This window comes from Medicago truncatula, chromosome 2 (genome assembly GCF_003473485.1).
Source record: "Medicago truncatula cultivar Jemalong A17 chromosome 2, MtrunA17r5.0-ANR, whole genome shotgun sequence".
Taxonomy (NCBI): Eukaryota; Viridiplantae; Streptophyta; class Magnoliopsida; order Fabales; family Fabaceae; genus Medicago; species Medicago truncatula.
In genome coordinates this window covers 31,351,488-31,374,499 of record NC_053043.1, presented here as the reverse complement: position 1 = coordinate 31,374,499, position 23,012 = coordinate 31,351,488, and the positions used below count along the sequence as shown (strand labels likewise).

The 23,012-nt window shown below is 31.6% G+C and overlaps 2 protein-coding genes across 5 annotated transcripts; one reads left to right on the top strand and one right to left on the bottom strand.

Moving 5' to 3' along the window:
* Positions 1-2,840: 2,840 nt before the first annotated feature.
* LOC11440704 (proteasome subunit alpha type-6) lies at positions 2,841-10,996 on the top strand. 4 transcript variants are annotated; one of them, XM_039830598.1, is made up of 10 exons: positions 2,841-2,969; positions 4,368-4,529; positions 5,085-5,179; positions 5,265-5,346; positions 5,959-6,055; positions 6,672-6,730; positions 6,876-6,958; positions 8,759-8,854; positions 9,544-9,603; positions 10,655-10,996. In XM_039830598.1, exons 2-10 carry the CDS (start codon positions 4,454-4,456, stop codon positions 10,745-10,747), a joined length of 741 nt encoding a protein of 246 aa, XP_039686532.1. In that variant the 5' UTR covers positions 2,841-2,969; positions 4,368-4,453; the 3' UTR covers positions 10,748-10,996. The 4 variants fall into 4 exon arrangements, with proteins under 4 accessions (XP_039686532.1, XP_003595788.1, XP_039686531.1 ...); XM_003595740.4 differs by having other exon boundaries at positions 2,843-2,974; positions 4,370-4,529; XM_039830597.1 differs by having other exon boundaries at positions 2,845-2,969; positions 4,342-4,529.
* Positions 10,997-11,828: 832 nt separating this feature from the next.
* On the bottom strand, positions 11,829-17,616 carry LOC11418572 (protein N-terminal asparagine amidohydrolase). Its single transcript, XM_024775968.2, has 9 exons — positions 17,359-17,616; positions 17,120-17,281; positions 16,159-16,223; positions 15,942-16,041; positions 15,757-15,795; positions 15,464-15,655; positions 14,573-14,751; positions 13,801-13,920; positions 11,829-12,281 (listed from the first exon to the last, which is right to left on the bottom strand). The coding sequence occupies exons 1-9, from the start codon at positions 17,416-17,418 to the stop codon at positions 12,176-12,178; spliced, it is 1,023 nt and encodes a 340-aa protein (XP_024631736.1). The 5' UTR covers positions 17,419-17,616; the 3' UTR covers positions 11,829-12,175.
* Positions 17,617-23,012: the final 5,396 nt, after the last annotated feature.

The window sequence follows — 23,012 nt, the reverse complement described above, 5'->3', positions numbered from 1 at the left end:
CCTTTGAGGATACATAAGTTTTAATTGAATTGTCATATGTTAATCTTGTTTGTGCTGCTATGTTTATGCCTTTTGCTTGAGGACAAGCAAAGATTCAAGTGTGGGGGAGTTTGATGAGTCATTAATTATCTATTTTTAGTATAATATTTAGTTTCAATTTAATTAGATTTAAGTTTATTTTACTTTAATATTATTTCCTTTTAAAACTATTTTACTTCAATTGCATATTATTATATTTCAGGAATGAATGTTTGATAGATTGAGTCTTGGAGCAAAAGAAAGAGGATTAGGAGCTGATTTGAGACGAAAATACGAAATATGGGACAAAAATATGCCACCTCCCAGGACAGCCTTTTGCTGCTTTTGCTTAGATTTTAAGTTACTTTATTCTAGTTTTACCAAAAAGCCCGCAGTTGCTTGTGGAACATTCTAGTGATGTAATTGTTTAGATTCTAAATCGAATGTAAACTATAAGTAGAGTAGCTAGTCATCACAAATATTCATCTTTCATTCTTGGAATTTAATAAGTGACAATTGTCTTTCTTAATAAAAGTTTTTTTCTTTTCCTTTACTTTCTTGTTATTTTATTTATGTTCTTCTTCTTCTCTATGTCTACGATAAACATGAGTGAGTAGACTTCTCTTGTCTTGGGATTGTTGGATAAGTCTAATGATATAATCCTAATCAAACCAAGCTTTTAACCCCAATCTTATGTAATCCTAGTTTCTAATCTAAATTCACCGTTTTAACATGAATTAACTATTATCAAACTGTAGAAGCGAAAGTGGAGGGTTTGATAATTGTTAATCCATCATCTCAAATATCAATTCATAAAACGAGAGTGGAGTCTTGATATTCGAACAAGTGAATTTAGACAAGGATTGCAAAGGCAGTGAAATAGTCTTTGCAATCCTTGAGACATTAGTAGTTTCAATCCTTAAAAGCTTCTTCTAGTAATCAAATCAGCGAAATAGGTTTGATTGCTAGAAGAAAACTCTCACTGGACTGAAAGGAAAAGTGAGGGGCTAAAGGGAAATCGGTCTTTAGAAATTAGGTCTAACATAAGGTTCTAGGTTTAAGGTTTTGGAAAGTGAAGGATTTGTCATTATGATGAACCAATAATCCCAAGCTCTTTTTATTATTATATTCTCTTTCAACCGTTTGAAAACCCCAACTTTGCAACTTGATTCTCTTCTAATCATCAACTAAAGTTAATTGAATTGAACAACTCCTTGTTGGAACGATACTCTTTTATTACTACTTCGGTAAGACCGTGCACTTGCGGTTTTATCCCATCAATAACAGAAGGATGGAGTGAGTTAAAAGAATTTTACAACCTAAACAGTTCTAGACAACTAATGGTTTTTACAACATGCTTCCTACAGTTTTAACTTTTTACTATCACTTATATAACCATATCACAATATAAATATACATTAAAATGCTTTCTTTTTTTTCTTTCTTGAGAAGTTACTGGAATTGGATCCCTCTTGCTGTTTGTCTACTGCCCCTCTCTCCTGTGTAGCTATTAGTCATTGGATTTAATCCAACGGTTCACACAAAAGGGGGGGGGGATGGCAATTAAAAGATAGAGAAATATGTATCCCGTTATTTTTTTCGCAACACAATTTCTTCTTCACTTATGAACAATTAGTTCAAGGCACTACAACTGAAAGGAGAAAATTGAGCATGGATTATCAATTGACCTCTTTCATACCCTTTCACATCGAACAAACTAATCTTACCATCATAGGGCCATGGACTTCACAATCTACAAAGTTTGTAATTTCAATCACTTTGTGTAAAACAAAATTAAAACAATCTAAATACAAAAAAAAAAGAGAAATTCATCTTCACAATATATTTTCCAATTGATTGAACCAAGGACGGTGACTCGAGGAGATGCGGGCAGACATCGTCGTCCACGTTTTGTTGAACTCTTATGACGTTGTTCCACGATCAATCTCATCACGATCCTTTTGCTTCTTGCTTTCAATGTTGTCGTCAAACAGAATTCCATAACATGGGTGTAGTCTCATAAACGGGTTTGAGTAGGACTCAGGTGGCGGAGAAGTGGTGGTGCGGTGAGAAGGTTTGGTGAAGACAATGAAAAATACGGTGGACAGAGTTTCATTGATTTAATGCAGATTTTTTATTATAATTTATTATTTCTCCCTTTTGTCTTCAGATTAATCCAAAGGCCTATATTGGCTCAGGATGGACTGCTGGAGTGAACACATTGGAGAGGATCCAAATTCGAAGTTACTCTTCACATCATTTGAAGCTGTTTTTAGATTCTGATTTTTTTAAAAACTTGTAACAAACGGATTTTCACATCATTTGAAGCTGTTTTTAGATTCTGATTTTTTTAAAAAAGTTGTAACAAACGGATGCAACACTATTAAAAGTTATTATGTAAAAAGTGACCTTTTTTTTCTAAAAAAAACTATGACAAACGGGCTCTAATATGATGATTATTTTTATGCGTAGACGAATGAATATTAAGATGAGAAATGATATTTGTACAACCAATTTGTGACAACTTTATCTCTCATACTCACATTATACTCTTATTCTCTCTCTCTTCATTTTTCTCTCTCCATTGTTTTTGACCAATGAAAAGAGAGAAAAAAGAAGTGATCACAAAAGTTGTCTCAAATTGTTGTTCAAATATCACTCATCTATTAAGATATCTCTTTGTATATGGAGATATCAACGACTTATATATTTTTATATAATTTTTTTTTTGAAGGAATATAAAATATTTGTATATATATTTTTGGTACATTTATTAATATTTTTTTTTTTAAATATTATGCTATTGAAATTGAACTATTGACAAAAAAAAAATCGAATTCATTCCAAAAACAAAAATCGCGTGTTTTAACCAATAAACCCTATAAACAACAAAGCTCAGTAGCTGGGTCTTTGAACAAGTTGGAGTTGTGAGAAAGTCATCATCATCATCATCCAGGTTTGTTTCCCCTTCTCCCTTCTTCTGATCGGAATTTCCCGATACGGCGGCGCGCGAGGATGCAATTCCATCGCTGGCTGCCGTATCCGCCCCTACAAAGCTGCGCGATCGACATCATAGATCTATTCATGAATGTCTTTTTTGAATCTGAGTAATAAGAAGATCACGGTGTCGTAGATCTGTTTCGTGTCCTTTCTCGAATATAATTTATGCTAAATGTTTCATAAGCTTTTACGATTCAAACGTGCCCTAGCTATTTTAACCGCTGCACGGGAAATAGAAATGATCAATCTTTTTATTGTTGCAATATTCCTATACTTGTTTGGTGCTTAACATGTTTCGTTTGTTCAATTAGGAAATGTTATGGTCTCGTGCTTTTAATTAGGTCATGTTTGGATAAAACAGCTTAATTAATCACTTATAACATAAAGACTCGTAGTATAAGTGCTTAATTATATGAGCTTATCTGGACTGTTTGGGAGAACTTATTAAAACAATTCTGACATTGTTCATAAGCTATTTTCAACTTATTTTCATAAATTCCTAATTCTTCAAGATAGCTTATGAAAACAGCTTATAGCTTATATGAAAACAATTTCACAATTTATGTTTAGGAGAACTTATGGTGTAAGCTGCAAATTACTTGTTTATCCAAACATGCTCCCCTGACTATTTTTATAACAAGAGTTAAAATAAATTCTAACTGTTTTTGTATAAGTTATTAGTTGTTTTCATTTCATAAGCTAGTTCATCAAGCTCTCCCAAACAGTCTCACGAGTGCTCACGTTAGTAGATAAGTTCAAATAAGTCAATCTTAACAAGCCCTAAAGACCATTCTTCTTCTTCTTAACACTTCAGATTGTTTCACTTATATCATTTTTTATAATTCAATATTAGTTGTGCAGTCAAACTGTGTCAAGAGGTTTTGTTGGTATCATTTTCGGATTTCCGGGCTTCCTATTGAACAAAACATCACTTAGGAGGATTGCCACCTTTGCAGAAACCAATTTGAATATAATTGCATGATATTGAAAAACAATTTTTTATCATATTGTTGTGTATTGCTCTGAGAAATTTGGAATATGGGACAAGAAACAAATACGTACCTTATCAGCAATAGCAACTAGCAATCATAGACAGTAAACAGGCTAATAAAATTCGTATCATGGGAACTGTTTGTTGGTTGTCTCAATGCATAGTTATATTGGAAACATCAAAGTGACTTTCCTTAGAATCCAGAAGCTTTAAATTCTTAGTGGTGGAAAAGTTATCATTTAGGATAGTCTAATCTATAGTTATTATATTCTTAGCTTATTTTTCTGTTTTTTTGACTCTCAATAATTTTGTATTTTCTATTCTTTAACTGCAGCACCCTATTCTCCTTTTCTTTGACAGGAATCTGATTCCAACACTTTAAGAAGATAAAAATCAATTGCTTCAGTCTCTTTTCTTATCCCAAGGGGAAAGTAATATAAAAACATGAGTCGAGGAAGTGGTGGTGGATATGATCGTCACATTACTATTTTCTCCCCCGAGGGGCGTCTCTTTCAAGTGGGTACGTAAATTGTATCAATAACTAATTTTTGTTTTAGTGAAATGTTTTACAATGTGATGTTTTAATTGGTCCAATGTGGTTCAGATCTTTTATGTACTGGAATGACCCATTTTGTTTTAATTTTGAATGTGGAAAGAAAGTATATTTAGTTTTTATTCTTGCGTTTAATCTTTTCTTTTTCATATATTTATTTTGTAATTGTGACTATTTAAATTGATTTTATGGTGTAGTAGATATCAAATTCGCTCACCCTCATGTTTCGACCCAAAAAAAATGATCGTTGACCTATGTTGGCAATTGTTTTTTAAAAAATCATTTATTGATTTATTCAGACTTTTTGGTTTGCATTGCATGGAAGTCGGATTTGTTAACATCAATCTAAAATTGAGTATGCCACTTGAATTTGTTATCACAAACCAAAGATTTACACAGCATTGTAATGAGGCTTGATCATTTAGACTCGTGAAAATTTCCTGTTGTGTGTTGTTTCACTTGTTTTGAATTGAGTTGACTAGTTTGGTAGGTTGAGTTGTGAATTTTTCAATGTGTTAACAGAGTATGCTTTCAAGGCTGTTAAGGCCGCAGGGATAACCTCAATTGGTGTCCGAGGAAACGATTCTGTTTGCGTCGTTACTCAGAAAAAGGTTCCGGTGAGTACAGGAAGTTGACTGTTAGACTTTATTTTGCTTGTAGGAATATTTGTGCTGACTGCTTATGTTGAAATATTCATTGCAGGACAAGCTCTTGGATCAGACAAGTGTAACACATCTCTTTCCCATCACAAAGTACCTTGGTTTACTGGCAACTGGCATGACAGGTGTGTCTTTCATTGCATCTCCATCATTTTTGTTGTAGATCTGTAAATTTATTTCATACATTTTCAGTAAAAAATATAGATCTGTTTCCTGTTAAAGTTAATGAAGGCAGCATAGCATGTATCCGCCGACAGTGTCTCCACTCTATTGCATCTAGTAAAATATAAATTAGGATTTGAAAAACCTGATATTATCTGAAACGGCTTGTTAATTAGGGGGAAATAAGAATGCAATTATGATATTAGAATGCTTGTTAGTTAGAATGCTTAATGTTGCACCCATCTATTTTTTATTTGGGATGTTAGCCACAAAATCCATGCAATTCAACCCAAAGTATGATTAATATATTAATAACGAGAAAATAGTTCCAGTAGACCTGAACGTTACTATCATATTTGTGCATGCTGCCTATGGCCAACTAGATATATGACTACAGACCAAGTATATAGTATAGATGATGATAATATTATTTTCCATAAGTTGGACTATGATATATGATACAATATTTAGATTCAACTAGAAATATGTATATTTTGTTTAAAAATATATTTGAACAAAAATATTAACATCCCAAGTTTACCTTCACATTATCCTGTTGGAATCCTTCTTTCCAGCTGATGCTAGGACACTAGTTCAACAAGCAAGAAATGAAGCAGCTGAGTTTCGCCATAAATTTGGATATGAGATGCCGGTGGATGTGTTGGCTAAATGGTAATTCTTTCAGCATTCAATGTATTATAACAACACATGCATAGATTATCGTTACTTTTCCTTCCAAACAGCCGTTGTTAGCCTATTGTGATTTAGGAGACGTCGTGCCTATGCTATTAGCAAGTCATTGCAGCTTCCTACCGTTTCTTACTCAAAAGATGTTCTGACTTCTGTCAAGGATCCTGATCAGTTATGAAAAATTTATTTAATAGTAAACATGGCAATTTAATTTTATGTGGTAACGAGTAGGGGACCAATTCTAAATTTCCGAAGAATCTTAAGCAATCTAAGATGCCTATTTGTATGAATGATTAAAAAAATGTTCCCTTGAAACCAGCATCCCCCTAAATAATATGTGTGTAATTAGGACATATTTCCTACAATCGGGCACCATGAATGAGCTTCTTGGCTACTGCCACTGCATGTAATTCTTTTATTTTTTTCAAACCCCATATGCTCTTAGATTGCAATAACATTATTATAATGCATCTGTTGGCTCTGACTGTAATTTTGACCTTTGTCAGCAGCCACATTGTTTGACTCTGTAAATTTTTACAATCTGTTGATAACATTTTTTGTATCCGACTTGTGTATGTGTATTCTTTTACACAAACAGGATTGCAGACAAATCGCAGGTCTATACTCAACATGCTTATATGAGACCTCTAGGAGTAGGTAAATTTTCCGTAGCCTTTTCACTACAATCTCTGACAAATGATTATACAATTAATCTTCTATGATGTTATATAATTCAAATATTTACTGTCATTATTGATACCATTTTCTTTTTCTATGATTTTGAAACGATTGTGCTGCAAAGTTGCTATGGTCTTGGGAATTGATGACGAAAATGGGCCTCAACTTTACAAATGTGACCCTGCCGGGCATTACTTTGGTCACAAGGTACATAGGAGATCATTTCTTACTTTGATTAATGTTGAATTTTTCTTCTGTGCATACGATCGTTTCTTGCTCTCAATAATTTATATTATTATAAATATTTATGATTTCTTTTATTTACTTTTGACTCTTTTAAAAGTTAATTTTTTACTTTAGAGATTGAAATATGAGATCTCAATCTCAACCATTGATGCGAATGACTGGAGCAAGTTTTACTTTGTGAAAGTTCTGTATTGCATTATGTATTTTATAAGAATAAGATTTATTAATTTTCTGTGTGTATTGAGATAATTATTGATGAAAGAAGTAACAAACTAAACAAGAAGTTGCTGTCCAAAAAAAAAGAAAGTTGACATGATAAATACCCAGTACCTAATCAGTAGTGTTGAAAACGGATTGTGTGACTGAAGAGAGCAGATAATTTTTTATCTCACAATAATAAAAGGAAAATTGCTCAGTGATTGTACAGTTTAGGGATATGATGGAGGTAATTAGAGAATATAATATCTTATCTTTTTTGAAATGATTATATAACAGCCTTGAACTTGTCACAAGCGGTTTATGAAGTTGATGTCATGATTACCATTATCATTTCATAATAATATATGTGTAGTAAAGTACATAATGCATAATCCCCTGTTAAAATATATGAACCTTCACCCATCCTAAATTTCTTATTTCATTGTCTTTTATTTGCAATTTACCTTTGTAGAACTATGATAGGAATCAGTTAAGTATGACGCGCAATTGCAGAAGAAAATGTAAGATGAAAGTGATGTGTAACTCTGTATATTGAATTGTTTTGATTATCAACAGAATCAATGTGATTCAGTTGTGAATTTACAGTATCAGAGCAAGGAATGAATGCAAGAAAATGAGAAACTAGGCCTTCGAGATGTGCCTAGGCATCTCCCAAGAATTGTCTAACAAATTCCATCTAGCCTCTAAGATTCTCCCTCTTTCTGTTATATACAAGATATTTACATTCTCTCTTCTACCACACACCTCCTGCCACATCAGCAGAAGTTAGATACTGACACTAACAGTCATTCTCTGCCGCGTCCTCTGCTTAAAAATTACTTTTCATTTTTAAGGCACATTCGGGCAAATAACTTTATTAAATACTAATTCAACAAGTTGGTCTAGGGATTTTAATTTAATGTTTTGTTCGTAAACTTTACTAGAGAGCTTATTGAAATAAGCTGAAAACAACTTATGGATATGTAATAAGTTATTTATACAAATGTGGATAAAAACTAATGTCTCTGTGCAGTAAGTTATTCCAAACACCTTTCTATCGCTTACTCTAAGCCATACATATATGGTGTGTTTGGAACAGCTTATTTAAAACTTATTTGTGCTTATCTATGACATAAGAACTTGCATGAGTATTTGAACTTGCATAAGAACTTATATATTACATGTTCTTAAGCCGCTTTCAACTTATTTCAGTAAGCTCCGCAATAGAATATTAAAATAGCTTACAGCTTATATTAAATTTCACATGTGGGTAATAAGTAGGGTTTAATCAACTTTCTACCTGGATGCACCTATATAGTCAGGGCATTGTTATAAAAATAGTCAGGGCATGTTTGGATAAACAACTAATTTGCATGAGTATTTACATTGTTATAAAAAATAGTCAGGGCATTGTTATAAAAATAGTTCGGGCATGTTTGGATAAACAACTAATTTGCATGAGTATTTAATAAAGAAATTTCACACTGTGTTTTTCGCAATTATATGCACTTGTAGACAGAAATCACATGTCTGTTTTCTAAAATTTTATTATGATGTACTCAGGCCACAAGTGCTGGATCGAAGGATCAAGAGGCAATTAATTTCTTGGAAAAGAAGATGAAGAATGATCCTTCATTTACCTATGATGAGACAGTTCAGGTAACATTCTTGCTTATTTTTTCCTTGATCTTTTGCATTATTTCATCGACAGTCTTTTAGTCTTAGCTGGTTTTTTTGGTAGGAAAGGAGACTACCATGTTTTCAGTTGTCGTTGGCAACTTTTTTGTTTAAGGAGTATATACTCCCTCCGGTCCTTATTACAAGAAACAATTGACTTTTTAGATTCATTGAATAATTAATGTATTTCGTTATAAATATAGACTAGATACATTACTTACACGATTAACCTAAAAAGTCAATTGTTTCTTATAATAAGGACCGGAGGTAGTATTTCAATATCTTGAATATTTTTTTCCATCTATTGTGTATAAACAATGAATGTTTTTGGCCCTTATTTTCCCTCTTTTTCTGGTAACTAATTTAAAATGTTTCTTGATAAGTATTTATGATGCTATTGTTGTTGTTGTTGTTGTTGTTGTTGTTGTTATATAAGGCTGTATTGAATGTATGTGCCATTTGGGTACTGAAGATTGCCTCTGTGATAAGGTGGTAGTTTGGGGGTAAGGAAATAGAGGTTGGAGTGATGAGGAGGTCATGAGTTCAATTGACCCCACTAATAAAATAACAACTAATAAATAATTATTGCTTATCAATTTTGTCAAAGGTTACGTGATCATGCTTAAAGGTTCTAATTCTATGACCTTGATTTTTTTTTATTTTTTATTCAGACTGCAATTGCTGCCTTGCAATCAGTTCTTCAAGAGGATTTTAAGGCCACTGAGATTGAGGTATAATTTCATTTTTAAATGCTCAAACACCTTTGTGACACCATGTTAATTGAAATTTGGTAGATTAACTCTTTATTTTAATTATTTTAGGATTTCATTCTTGTCCAGTCCATTAAGTGCCATATCATTTGTTGTCTTCAATTGTAGATTACTTGGAAGCTGCTTTTTCTTCCTCACTTAATGATAGCCATGTAGTTTTTCTTCCTGTATATTTTCTAAACCGGTTTGACTCAAACCTAAACGAATAAACCAAATAATAGGTTTGGTTTTCAAAAACCATTTGAGTCAAACCGGTTTATTTTGATGAAACAGATTGAAACCGGTGTATAACCAGTTCATATCCAGTTCGTTAAGTCTTGTGTATCAAAAAAATTAGACCCGAAAAACAAGCATGGAACGATGAAGATCTTTATCATCAACGATCAAAATTCCGTTTTCCATTATAGTCACTAACAATCGAAATTCCAGAACGAATTACCAAATCCATATCTCATGCAACAATAACCAAGTTTCTAGAACAAATTCAAATTTCAGAACCAATCGAACATCTCCAAAATTGTAATTTCACTTAGGGTTCAATAGATTTGAAGAGGATTAGGTTGAGATAATGAGTGGTATGCGATGCAGTTAGTGATTTGTTTGTGCAATGCTTTTGCATGATTTTGTGAAACTGGCGCTAAACCAAATTTCACTTAGGGTTGGTTTGGTTATTTTATTAAATGGACTAGGCATTAAAAAATGGGATTGTTTGGTTTTTGATTGGTGAGGGGTAACCAAATTTTTTGCGCACCCCTAGTATTGATGTGTTTTTCGAGCAATGTATCGTAATGTTAGTTAGCTGTTTTGTAACAAGATTCTTTAATGATCTTAATGTTACATGCTTGTTGTGGCATATATTACCGCATTGAAATTTTTGTTCTAAACATATTGTAAATGTGTTGAATTTTTCGTTCGAAAGTTGGGAATGGTTAAAATATTTAATTATTGCCATCCAACAAGTGCTTTTCATCATCATGTTTTAATGTAAATGGTTGTATTTTGCATTTTCTAGGTTGGAGTGGTGCAAAAGGACAAGCCAGAATTTAGAGTTTTGTCCACCGAGGAAATTGACGAGCACTTGACTGCCATCAGTGAGCGCGATTGAGTTATTAATAAGGATATGACTGTTCAAACTTTGTGATGTTCAATTAAATCATTTACTTATTGTCTAGATTCACTGATGTTGAAGATTGTATTTGCTTCTATTACAAGTTGGAGCCTGCGAATCAATCATGCTTCTGTCTTTTATCCTTAAAACATTGTACATCTTGTGTGGGAAGAAACTAGATCGTTTGAGTTGAACAAAGAGTGAGGGCAGTCTTGTGTCGAAAGCGCATCATTTTTTCCAGTTTAATCGAATTGAGCAGCATCAGGAAATTATGAGGATAAAGTTTACTTTGTAGCACATTTTAAGCTGTCAAAGTCTCGATACTGTTTCTTATTTTTATAATAGCACTAGAAAGAAGAAAATTCGTTAATTAAAATAGAATGAAAAAAAAGGCTAAATAATGGTGTATATATTGCCATTGTTGTTTTTCCACGTTAGTTTCTTATGCTTACTGGGTTAACAATTACAATTGAAGGAATAAAATTATCTAATGGAGTAGTTTTTTTTTTTTGTTTTGAAAACTCGGTATTCGATCCTGATGATTATTACACAGGAATAGGGGATGACGGACTATATTAACTTGAAAGATTGTAGATAAGATGAGGATTTTTGATTGGTTGAATACATTTTCCAAGAGAAATGGAAAAATCAGAATTTGCGTAACGAGATCTGCAGTATTCTTCTGAATATTTAGGTAACACAGAATCAACATCTTGTACTCGCCGCTCATTACTAAGGTGATTTAGATGACTCAATTTGATTATTGCTAGGAGGAACATCATGAGATTCATCGAAAATAGTTGATTTATCTTAAATAGGTCTTATAGTCAACCCATACTTGCCAAGGACATGTTCATATTGAACAATCAATCTTCACTATGATTATTATTCCAAGTTCATTCAACACTGCAAAAATTTAAGAACCATTCTCGTGTATCCTTAAAATGTAATAAGAAAGGAGCGTTGAAGAAAGTCCAAGAGGAAGTGTGTGGTGGCTTGTGAGAAACCTCTATTTTAATAATTCAGTTCCTTTTGCTTCCAACAGCATTCATAATCTCACTCTCATTTGGCAGGGTTGTTGACTGAAAGGTGGAACCAGTTTTTCATTACTCGCTCGATACGATCTTTAAATATTGTAAAGAATTACAGAGGATTAGGCCTGTCGATGCAGTCTTATAGTTTACTATTGACATAGTTTCTTTCACACTCCTAATTACTAGGATCATCAAATTATAATTTCAAATGTTTAGACAAACTTTGTATGAGTTCCCTCTCTGCAGTTTCCTGTTGACCTAAAGTTCCCTCTCTGCATGCTACCAGATATAGTATGTGAGCAAATGTTCCTTCTGAGACTGAACTTCATGTCTTGAATGATGTAGCTGCAAAATATGATGCCTTGAATAATGTTAGCTGAGTAACATGTCATCAACACCTTTTCCACTTTCCATCAGCACTCCTTGTAAAAATGCGAGGTTGCCTCTTGGGAAAGGTTTCTGTCCAGTGTGGATGCTCAATAATGTAGTTCCACTTCCTGAAGATGGGCAAGGTGGTCATTATTTCATGTGATGTTCAAATATGAAGTTCTAGAAAACAATGGATTATACACAGATTTAGATGTCGGATTATTAGTCTACTAGTACTCTCAGATATGCATAGAAAACAGCAAATGATTATAATCTTGCAAAAATACCCTGGCTTCTGCCAAATAATATATCAAAAGAAAATTAGATACACAAATATGTAATCTGTAAATAGCTACTCAAAAGTTCAATGCCTGTATGGTTTGAGAAAATGATTTCTATTTTGGTTCAATGTTTTTACCTTTAAATACAAAACTACGTCTTTTTTTGGATATGCAAATGTTAAGTAAGATAGTGATTAAAACTCTTCCGGTGTCCCTTAGCTCAGCAACCGAGCTACCTATGCAGGACACAAAAGGACAGCTTCGTTTCACTGTTTTCTCTCTATATTTGAAAACAGAAATGATAGGTACCAAAAAGCAGATTGATAAACTGAAAAATATGAACATGAAAATACTCTTGATATGGGAGGACAAGAGGAATAAACCTCTGTTACAAGCTCAAAACAGAAGGAAGAAACCTCTGTTACAAGCTCAAAACAGAAAATAGTACTGAATCCTAGTTCTGGAAAAGGACCAACTCCTAGTTCTGAGAAAGGACTAACTCCTATTCTGTGCCCGTACCCAATTACCAACATAACAATTCTCATGCACATGCTCTTACATGCCCCCTTTTCTTTGTACTCATTATTCTCTCCCTCTCCCTCAACCACTCCATGTTTTTCCCCTCCTAACAAACTTTTCCACATCAATTCTCATCTCCCCCTTATAATTGATATCCCTACTCTTTACTTATAGTAGTTTTATATTGGAAATTGTTCAGTCAATGCCTCAAGTTCAAAAAGTACCATTTTCAACGTAAAACTTTTTTTTTTTTTTTGCTTCCATAACCAGTGCCCCAAGGCACTGGTTAGCATGATCCTATCTCAATTACAAAACCATCTCTCATAGGCTGGAACAAGTTGCAGTTGCCAATAAAAAATAAAAGTGGAAATTTATTAAATTCAATGAGTGTAGGATCTAGATTTATCAGTTAGAAGAATTACAAGGGTTTAAACCTGAAGCACGGCATTTTGAATAAATCATAAGCCAAACTGCCACGTGATTAGTGATATGTTTTTAGCCGTTAGATTAAAAAGAACCCAAGGGTCAAGATTTGGAGTAAGTTTAATGATGGACCCCCAGAGCAAACATATCCCTACTTATATGTTTGTGTGTGTGTGTTGTTGTTGTTGTTGTTGTGTGTGTGTTTTCTTCCATAGAAATTACAAGTATAAATTTGACTGTTAATTAGATATGCTAGCTTGTCTTTGCCTCTTTGGTAGCAAAGCAATTGAAACATTTATAGTTATATACAACGCATTATTTACAAGAACATAAAATAATAATGATAAAAACTTTGTTATCGGTCACTTCAAAAACTAAACTTCTAAACAAGATAATATTAAATCAGAACCAATCAAAATTTTACCTTCTTAAATCATCCACAAAATCTGGGCCCTCAGCAGTAGGTGAGGTGGAACAAATTGAAAGAATTTCTGAATCCGAATAATGCTGCAATGACAAAGCAATATGATATTGGCGCCGAGTCCTAAATAAGACGAGGCAAAAAGCATCAGTATACCAGAATATAGAAAAGGATTTATGCATCAATAGATAAAGTTCATCAGCAAGGAAGGTGTCATACATCGGAAAAAAATAATTTTCACTAATATGCATGACATAGCACAATTTATTACTGGATAAAGCTCCTCTAGTCTAAAGTGACTTTGGGCCTGTTTGAATTGGCTTATTTGAGCTTATCAACAGACATAAGCACGTGAGTCTGTTCTGTAGAGCATATGGAAACAGCTTATTACATGTTCCTAAGCTGTTTTGAACTTATTTTCATAAGCTCTCCAGGATAGATTATCCAAACAATTTGTAGCTTATATGAAAACAGTTTGACTTCACTTTATCTTTTTTTATAGAAATATATTATACATAAACTTATATGATAAGCGCTTATACTATAAAAGCTGCTTATCCAAACATGCCTTAGTCTTGAACAAGGTGTATCCACCTTTCATTTAAGGGAACATACTTGCATGCTTACTTTAGATTGATAAACAATAGTATGCTCACTTTAGGGAAATCTCACTTTAAAGGAGCTATTTTCCATTACTCAATCTTATATCAGCATTGTGCCCTTAAGCATTTTTTTTCATGTAGGGTTTGAAGAACAATTCATGAAACACTATTACCAGCAACATGGAGAAATCCTGAAGCTGTCAGTGGCAGTCTCATATGTCTCTAGCAACTTCCCATTCCAACTAGAATCTTCATAAGAAACAGAAACTCGAATTCTTCTGACAATTTCATCCGGGCATCTAGAACTTCTATCAAAACTTGCTGGGATGACAGTTCCTGTTGCAGTCTCCACCTGAAATTGTGCATAGGATGTAATAAATTATAATCTCATTTAATAGTTTGAAAATGCAAGAAACTATTGCACCAAAAAAGACTGCAACCGTTTTTCCCAAACTGTTGAAACCGAAAAATGTATTATATAGCTCTTAAGAGCTTTTACCATGCTACATGTGAATAGAATTTTACAATACAGATAAAGTTGTCAATTAATAGTTTGGATTATTATGCATCTACTGATATTACATGAATTATAACAATGAAGGAACAAAATGAATATTTTCATTGATGAATGATCATAATGCTAAACGTGTATATAGGTTATGCCACAGAATATTTAGCAGATAATTAGATTATGTTAGAAACTTTAAGATATTGTAGAGTCATTCGCTGTTTGATCAAGGAAGCAATTAGTCTAATTGTTAGTGGGATCAGGCTTATAAGTAATTCATAGTATCAATCTTAGTATTATCTTAAAGTAATGTAACAATTCATAGTATCAATCTTAGTATTATCTTAAAGTAATGTAACAATTCTATCAATTATATTTTCAGTTTATTATCAGTAGCCATCCATCTTTCTCGATTTTATTTCTTCTCCAACTCTGAGCGGCCGAACCTATAATTCCTTAATAAGTATATAAGTTTTGTAGTGATGAAAAGCGAGAGGTTTATCACACGCTGTAAATGAACAAGCTGAAATAAGAATATTTGAAAGCAAAAACTAACCACAAATCCATTGAAAATAGGATAAGTGTTTCCATCAGAATCCCTTTTGGTATTATGTCCAAGAACACATGTAGTTCGGATATGAAACTTCTCTTCTCTTGAGCATAAAGTGTCAACTATCTTTGAGCACAAAGGAATGGAATAACCACCCAAATCTTCATCATTTTCTGACTCAATGCTACCATCATTAAGCTGCACGAAGGTCACAATAAATTCAACTTCAATCATTCAGTCTCTAAGCGAAAACTACAAAATTGAAAAATCACTATCAAAGCAGGAGACCCTGGCCAGACTTGTGGTGAAACTTCTTCAAAACCCCCAATTAGATGCACCTACATTTTTTTTAATAAAGCAGACAGATATATTACATCAGAAAATATGTTATAGATAAAAAAGAGCAACCAAATAACTAAATGGAAATAAAAAAAAATAAAAAAATCCCTATAGAAAGTAGAGAAACAAAGAATAAGAAAAGCACATCGAATTCAGTCTCCAAACTGTTGTCAACAAGTAGCGATAACATTTGAGAGAGGCCCATTTCTACAATCTTTGGTGAATCCATATGGGAAACCGACGTCCTGCAGTATCAAATTAAAAATGATAAAATAAGTAATTGAACAACAAATGGAAGAATCTGTAAAACTTTATATACAATGGAGTTCTTATCTATGTATTAACTAATTCTCAATCCTTACATTCCATTTCTTGAGTTCCGAATAACAACTCCTACACACGTTGTCGCTTCATCGGTGCCAACAAACTAGCGATACATGAGGAGAAAGAAAAAAAGGAGATAAGTACAATGTTACTAAAGAAATGTAAGACTTAGAACTACTGGTAGAATTTGAAATGTAAAAGTATCATCATACAGTTATATTTTTTAACATGCTTAGATAACTAAAACAATAATGTCATGGAGTTTAGAAAATGATGTAAAATATCGTATTTTAAAGAGCCTCCTCGGCTTTTGCTCATACTTTAGTACATGTTTCTCTAACAAGAACGAAGGTCAACCGGAGCCTAACCAATATAAAATTATTACAGAAATGCGTAAGGAAAAATTTGGACTGGATATGACGTGAGGAAGAACCCGTGGAACATCGAGGACAGAAAAAAGAATTGCACAGATTATGTCACTCACAGTCCAGTTAACTATGAGGTGACTGCATACAAAAGATTATTAGTTACATGCTACAATGAAGTAGAAACCAACTTAAAACTAAGTATACAACCTAACATGCATCATCTCTTATTTTTTTTTTTTTTTTGAGGAAATGCATCATCTCTTATAAAACATTGAAGAAAAAACATAATAGTTACTTTTGAAATAAATACTCCCTCTGTTCCTTTTTAATTGTCACATTTTGACTTTTTACACAAACCAAGACAACAAATACTTTTGATACAACAATTTATCCTTTTCCTATAATATCCTTAATCATTTAATACTTCATTTCATATATTTCTCTCTATGCAATAAATATATAAGGGTAATATAGGTAAAGTCACATTTAATGATACATTGAACTTTGAAAACGACAGTTAATTAAAAACAAAATATTTATGCAAAAGTGACAATTATAAAGGAACGGAAAGGAGGGAGTAATAAATATAATCCTAACAACATTACAAAGGGTGAAAAAGAAAGTTGCGTACATCGACAAATGCCGGATCAACAGTGACATATTCTCTTTGGAATAAATAAACCCATTTTGATCTTTCTGAAACTGAGAACTTCTTCTCTGGGTTTGCCTTGAAAGAGGTTGAGGCGGATACAAGAATGGGATTTTCCAACAAAGAAAATAGAATCTCCACTCCCTGTTGATAAGCAATTGAAATTTGAAAGATTTAGAAAGTCAACTCAAAAGAGAGAGAGAGAATACGTAATTACGTACCTGAGAATGAGATGTTGAAGATGAATGCGTAGAGAATGGAACTCCATCAACGAATATCATGATGTTGAAGGTAAACGATCGAATAAGATCAGTTAGCGTTGAAAATAAGCTTCAATTGCATGTGCTCATGGTGGGTGTCGTGTGAAAAGGAAAGTAGTACTGCAGCAGAAGTTAAGCTGTTGAAACTTTTCTCCTTTTCTCGACTTTCACGGTTCCAACTGAACCAATCAACAATTCTCGACTTTGTTGTGAGATGCAGTAAATACTAAATGGAAAGGGGACATATTGAAATATTTTACATGTTTGACAACGTAGACTATTGACTTAATATAATTTTTATATTTTTTTCATTTTTATAATTTTTTATAATAGAGAATTGAAGATATTAAGGATAAAAAAATATGCATTGGTATGTGGGACAGAGTCAACTGTGTCATTTAATATGAGACGAATGGAGTATTATTTTGTATATTTATTAAATGATTTTTCTTTAATTAAGTAGTTCTTCTAAATATTCAGAATTTCATTTTTAGTCCTTACAAAATAAAATTGCACTTTTTGTCAATATTTTTAATCCTTGTAAAATTTTCCATCAATATTTTTAGTCTCTGTAAAAAGTTTTTGTCAACATTTTTTATCCTTAAAATGTTAAAGGAAACGTCACTAAGGACTAAAAAGTGTGATTTTATTATTTAGGAACCAAAAACTAAATTTTAAATATTTATAAGAATTATTTACTTAATTAACCTTTTTTCGGTACAATAGGAGAAATGAACCCAAAAAGAAAAACAACAAAAATAGTTTGCGCAGGCATTTCCCTCATGAAGAATATGTAACATGTGAACGTGTCGGTCCTTAGAAAGGAGCTCCTTCATATCGTAAAGAATTACTGCATAATGATGTCAATCATTCATGGGGTCTGAAATCAACTTGATTGTTGTCTTAGAGTCCGAATAACACAACAACTCTAAAATACCAAACTCTCAAGCCATAAGCAACCCATGATAAACTACCAATAATCCTACATGGAGGATGTTAGAAAAGCCTATATTACCGGCAAAATCATGGACCCAAGCATATCCTCATCCTAACCACCAACAAGTTGACATAAACAAAAAGCTAGATTTACCATCAATACCACGACGCAGCCAAACATAAAGATCATCCCTTGGAAGAAAGTCAAATTGGAGAAGCCAATATCTTGCCAAAGACGAGACTCAAAGTCAGAGGCAGTGGAACATTATCTCAGCTTCGTGATTACACCGAGGACATAGGTTCACCTGGATCATACCACGGTGGTACAACATCGACCTAGTTGGGAGGGAGTTATGTAAAATTGTCCAAAGAAAAAAAAAATCAACTTATTAGGGGCAGGGATGTACCACAACCAAGTCCACGATATGTTGTCTAATAAATTACCAACAAAGTCAAATATGTTAAACCAAAAATATTCATCCCTCGTAGAGTATATACCATTCAAATTTTCTTTCAAGGTATAACGATCAGTCGTCGTGGGAGGGAGTAGTAGTAATTATTAACTAAAATATTTAAATGCTTTAACCACATTATTTTTTTTATAGGAAAATACATAACCACATATTTGAATTGAATTGTGTTAACTATTTTATTTTTTTTAGGTCAAGTGAATTTTTTTTTGTGACCGAGGTTTGAACCACATATTTTACATATATTATGCATTATTCATACACTGAGCGAAAACGGTCAAATGAATTGTGTTAACTATATGATACTCTGTCCAATTTTGGTGACACAATATGATTTGCGAGACCTCAATATCTCGCGTGCATCAAATGACTTGAGCTAGATTTGGTGGTGTGGATTTGATCGGATAGACTTTACCGAGAAAATCGTCTAATTGTTTTGATTTTAATCCTATCCAATTTACTTAGTTTGTATTAAATTGATATTCAATTTGGATTATTTTCGATGATATTTTTTATTTTTTACAAGCTTTAACAACAAAAAAAAAGTTGCCAATGTTAATATAGTCTCCAATGATGACAAATTATTTCGCAGCATCTCCCTACACAAGTCTTTGTAGCATTCTATACTAAAAATATGCCATGTTTTCTTCACATTTGTATCACAAAATGTACACAGATTGACATACAAATTCATTCAAATCTAAGCTTAATAATCATGTTAAATGGATTAAAAATTATAATAAACTTATTAATCATAAAAAAAAACTAGCTTTTCACCACTTTTTTTTTTTTAGGCAAGCTTTTCACCACTTCAAGAAACAAATTGTGTACAATAAATCTAGCAAGCGAAAATATTCGTATTTAGTAAATAGGCATAAAAAATTATATTTAGAAAAATCAGAGATTTAAATAACATAGGAAGAAGTCCCTCTAATTTTAATAATGTAATAACTCTCATTCCCCGATTGTTAGATAAGGTCAAGATGTTAACCAATGATCTTAACCAAAAATTTCCATATCTTTGAAAAACACTTTATTTGGTTTATAAGGTCGATTATATGGATCAACCAAAGCATTTTCTATCATACCTAGATGATATTTCTGATGAAAATAAAATGAATTGATACAGATACAACAATATAACATGAGAGACGTTTACATACACTTCAGGTGGACAAGGTGAAAGTCCATTGGCTGTGATGTCATGTAACCTTCATCCATACATACATGATGTATTCAAACTTTTCTTGAATTGAAACTGGACCATCCGGTAGGCCCAACCAATTCAGTGTTAAGAACGGTTTTATTAGAGTTGGATTATGTAGATAAATAATTTGTTTTGGAATAGATAAAGTATAATATAGCATGGAATGGAACCACAAATGAAACGAGCATTAAATTCACCATTTGGGTTTTACATCCACAACTTCAAAAAAGTTCAAAAAAGCTCATTCAAGAATGTTATCAACACTCTTTTTAATATTCTCTTCAATACTTACTCTATCATTTAGTGAAATTAATGTAAACTCCTCCACTTTAAGTGAGATCCATTTTCAAAGTGTGAGACCTATATTCATTTCATCTAATCAGAGAGTGAATGTTAAAGAGAAGAGAGTATTAAAAAGAGAGTGTTGTTCCCCGTGCTAAGTGTGAGTCAAAACGCAAGTTATATTTGTAAATTTATTTGAATTGAGAAATAAAAACAGTCAATTATAATAAAACCTTAAAATTTTTAAATAATTGTTATTAAATATTATTATTAAAATAAAAATATGTCAAAATATTACAAATAACAAATATATCTTTAGTGATAAAGATAATGCTAATGAGTTCCGTGTTTTTAGAATTTTGTAGATTCTGTTTTTTTAAAACTATAACAAACGCATCAAATTTTCTTTAAAGTGATTTTTTTAAGGAAGTGGTTTAAAATAAATAAATTTATAACAGTTTTATAAGGGCCGTTTATTATGAATTAAAATAAAAGTGATTTTGATATTAAATATTAGAGATTTTATAAAAAAAAAAAAAAAAATTAGAAGCAAAATTGTATTTTTTTCTCGTTATAGGAATCATTTTATCCTCTAAATATGAGAAGAAGAAAAAATCCGAGAGAGAAAATATGAAAGTTAATTATCAAGGAAAATACAATTATATGCTCCATTCTTTAGTGTCTTTTGCAACATAAAATGGTCTTTAGAGGTGAGAGAAAATAAGTGTCAAAAGATAATAAGATGCTTGTGTAATAAAGAATCTCTTTTTTGTCCAAGTGAGCTTAGCTCACTTGGTGAGGGATAATGCATATATATGCAGGGGTTAGGGTTCGAACCCTGGACACCCCACTTATTCATCTTCAAGGTGAAGTTCTCTAGCCATTAGGCTACTTAAAAAAAAAAAAATATCTCTTTTTTTAAGGGGAAAGAAAAAATCACTGTAAATAGTTGTATTCAACCAAACTAAATTAATTTTCTAAAAAAGTGATTTTTATTGCAATGTAAAAACCTAAATTAGATTGTAACAAAAAAAACATAGATTATATTCTTATTTTTTATAATTTTTGAAAGGAAAATGCTAACCGGTGCCCCAAGACACTAGTTAAGAATATGAAAAAGGAAATTATATAGTTAATGCATTGAAATTGTGTAATTATTTTATAATAAAGTCAAAAACAATTTTCTTTTATGATAATAATTCCCTTTTATGGTATGCTTAACCAGTGTCCCGGGGACATCGGTTAGCCGAACCCTTTTTTGTTTTTTGTATGAAGCCATTTGTTATGAACTTTTTAAGGAAAAAAATCACTATAGGTATTGTATGTTTTCTTGTTAAAAAAAAAAGGTATTGTATGTTTTATTACGGTTTAAACAAAAAACCAGAATCTACAGAAATAAAATCTAATAATATCTTCAAATGAAAGTTGTTAAGAGTGGTGTTTCAAGAATAATCGAATGATGGGGGAAATTTTGTAAAAAAAAAAAACTCTTTTATATAGTTGTATTCAAACAAATTAATTTATAATGTTTAGAGAAGTGATTTTTATTATGATAAACAAACACAAAATTGATTCAGCATTTTTAAAAAAATCTCTAAGAAATATAATCTCTAAATTATTTGAATGTCAAATCTCTAAAAAGAATCTCTAAACTCTTTAGAATAAAAATCACATTTTTTTCTTCCAATCCTCAACAAATTACGTTTACTAAAAATAAGTTTTATGATGTGCATACGCTTTTATCTCACCTTGAGCCTCTTTGATACAATGAAACTACTTTCCTATGAGTTTTTCTTTGTAGCCAATCCAATGAATAACAATTAGTTCAATATTTAGTATATAAAATTATTAATACAAATAAATTATAATAAAAAAACATTAACAAATACATTTTTTTAAGGAAAAATTAACAAATAAACAAATGAAACTTACTTATCAATAATGTAAAAAATTATGGGAGAACAATTTATCAGTGTTACTTAACAAACCACGAGAAATATATTTTCACTGAGAAAATAATAAATAAACACACGACTATTTTTAAATGATACATATTTTTACTTCTAAATTTATTCAATTATATTTGATTGAATCATGAATAACATAACTTTGAAAAAGTTACAAAATGTTTGTGACTTATAAATTATACATGAAATTAATATTTATTACGAGGCATGCAACTACTTTTAAGAAAATTACATATTTTCAAAAGTGCTTCTTTTGTAAAAATAATTTTCCCATATTTTTTGTTTATCTTTATGGCACATTATAAAATAATATTTTCATTGTTATTGATTATTAATTATTGTATTCTTTGATAGTATGACAATAAAAAACATTGAATTATTAATTAAATATTTATACGAATATAAATGTCATGTTTTTTAATAGACGTGTGTATGAGATACACATGTCGGTAAAATCAAACTTAATTTAAATGGAATATTAAGTTAATTGATTTCCAAAGGATAACAATATTCAAGACTAATATTGAAATGTGTGGGTTCGCCTCTGTAAAATATATTAGTAAGTTGTGATACAATATTTTTATTTATCCGACTGTTATTCTTTTGGGTATAACTTAACTAAGTTACGTTGATAAGTTTAAAAAAGTTTAGAAGCAATGTTTAGGAACATTTATATGATAGATTAGAGTTAGAAGTAACTTACACAAATGATTTGAAATTTATATAAGATACAATCGAAAGGAACTACTATCT

What these genes read in the sequence shown, in the direction of transcription:
- LOC11440704 (XM_039830598.1), top strand. Translation starts at nt 4,454, where the DNA reads ATGAGTCGAGGAAGTGGTGGTGGATATGATCGTCACATTACTATTTTC. An exon ending in GGGGCGTCTCTTTCAAGTGG is followed by an intron (nt 4,530 to 5,084) that starts GTACGTAAATTG and finishes ATGTGTTAACAG; the next exon opens with AGTATGCTTTCAAGGCTGTT. An exon ending in ACTGGCAACTGGCATGACAG is followed by an intron (nt 5,347 to 5,958) that starts GTGTGTCTTTCA and finishes CCTTCTTTCCAG; the next exon opens with CTGATGCTAGGACACTAGTT.
- LOC11418572 (XM_024775968.2), bottom strand. Translation starts at nt 17,418, where the DNA reads ATGATATTCGTTGATGGAGTTCCATTCTCTACGCATTCATCTTCAACA. An exon ending in CTATTTTCAATGGATTTGTG is followed by an intron (nt 14,752 to 15,463) that starts GTTAGTTTTTGC and finishes GCACAATTTCAG; the next exon opens with GTGGAGACTGCAACAGGAAC. An exon ending in TTTGTGGATGATTTAAGAAG is followed by an intron (nt 12,282 to 13,800) that starts GTAAAATTTTGA and finishes GCCCATCTTCAG; the next exon opens with GAAGTGGAACTACATTATTG.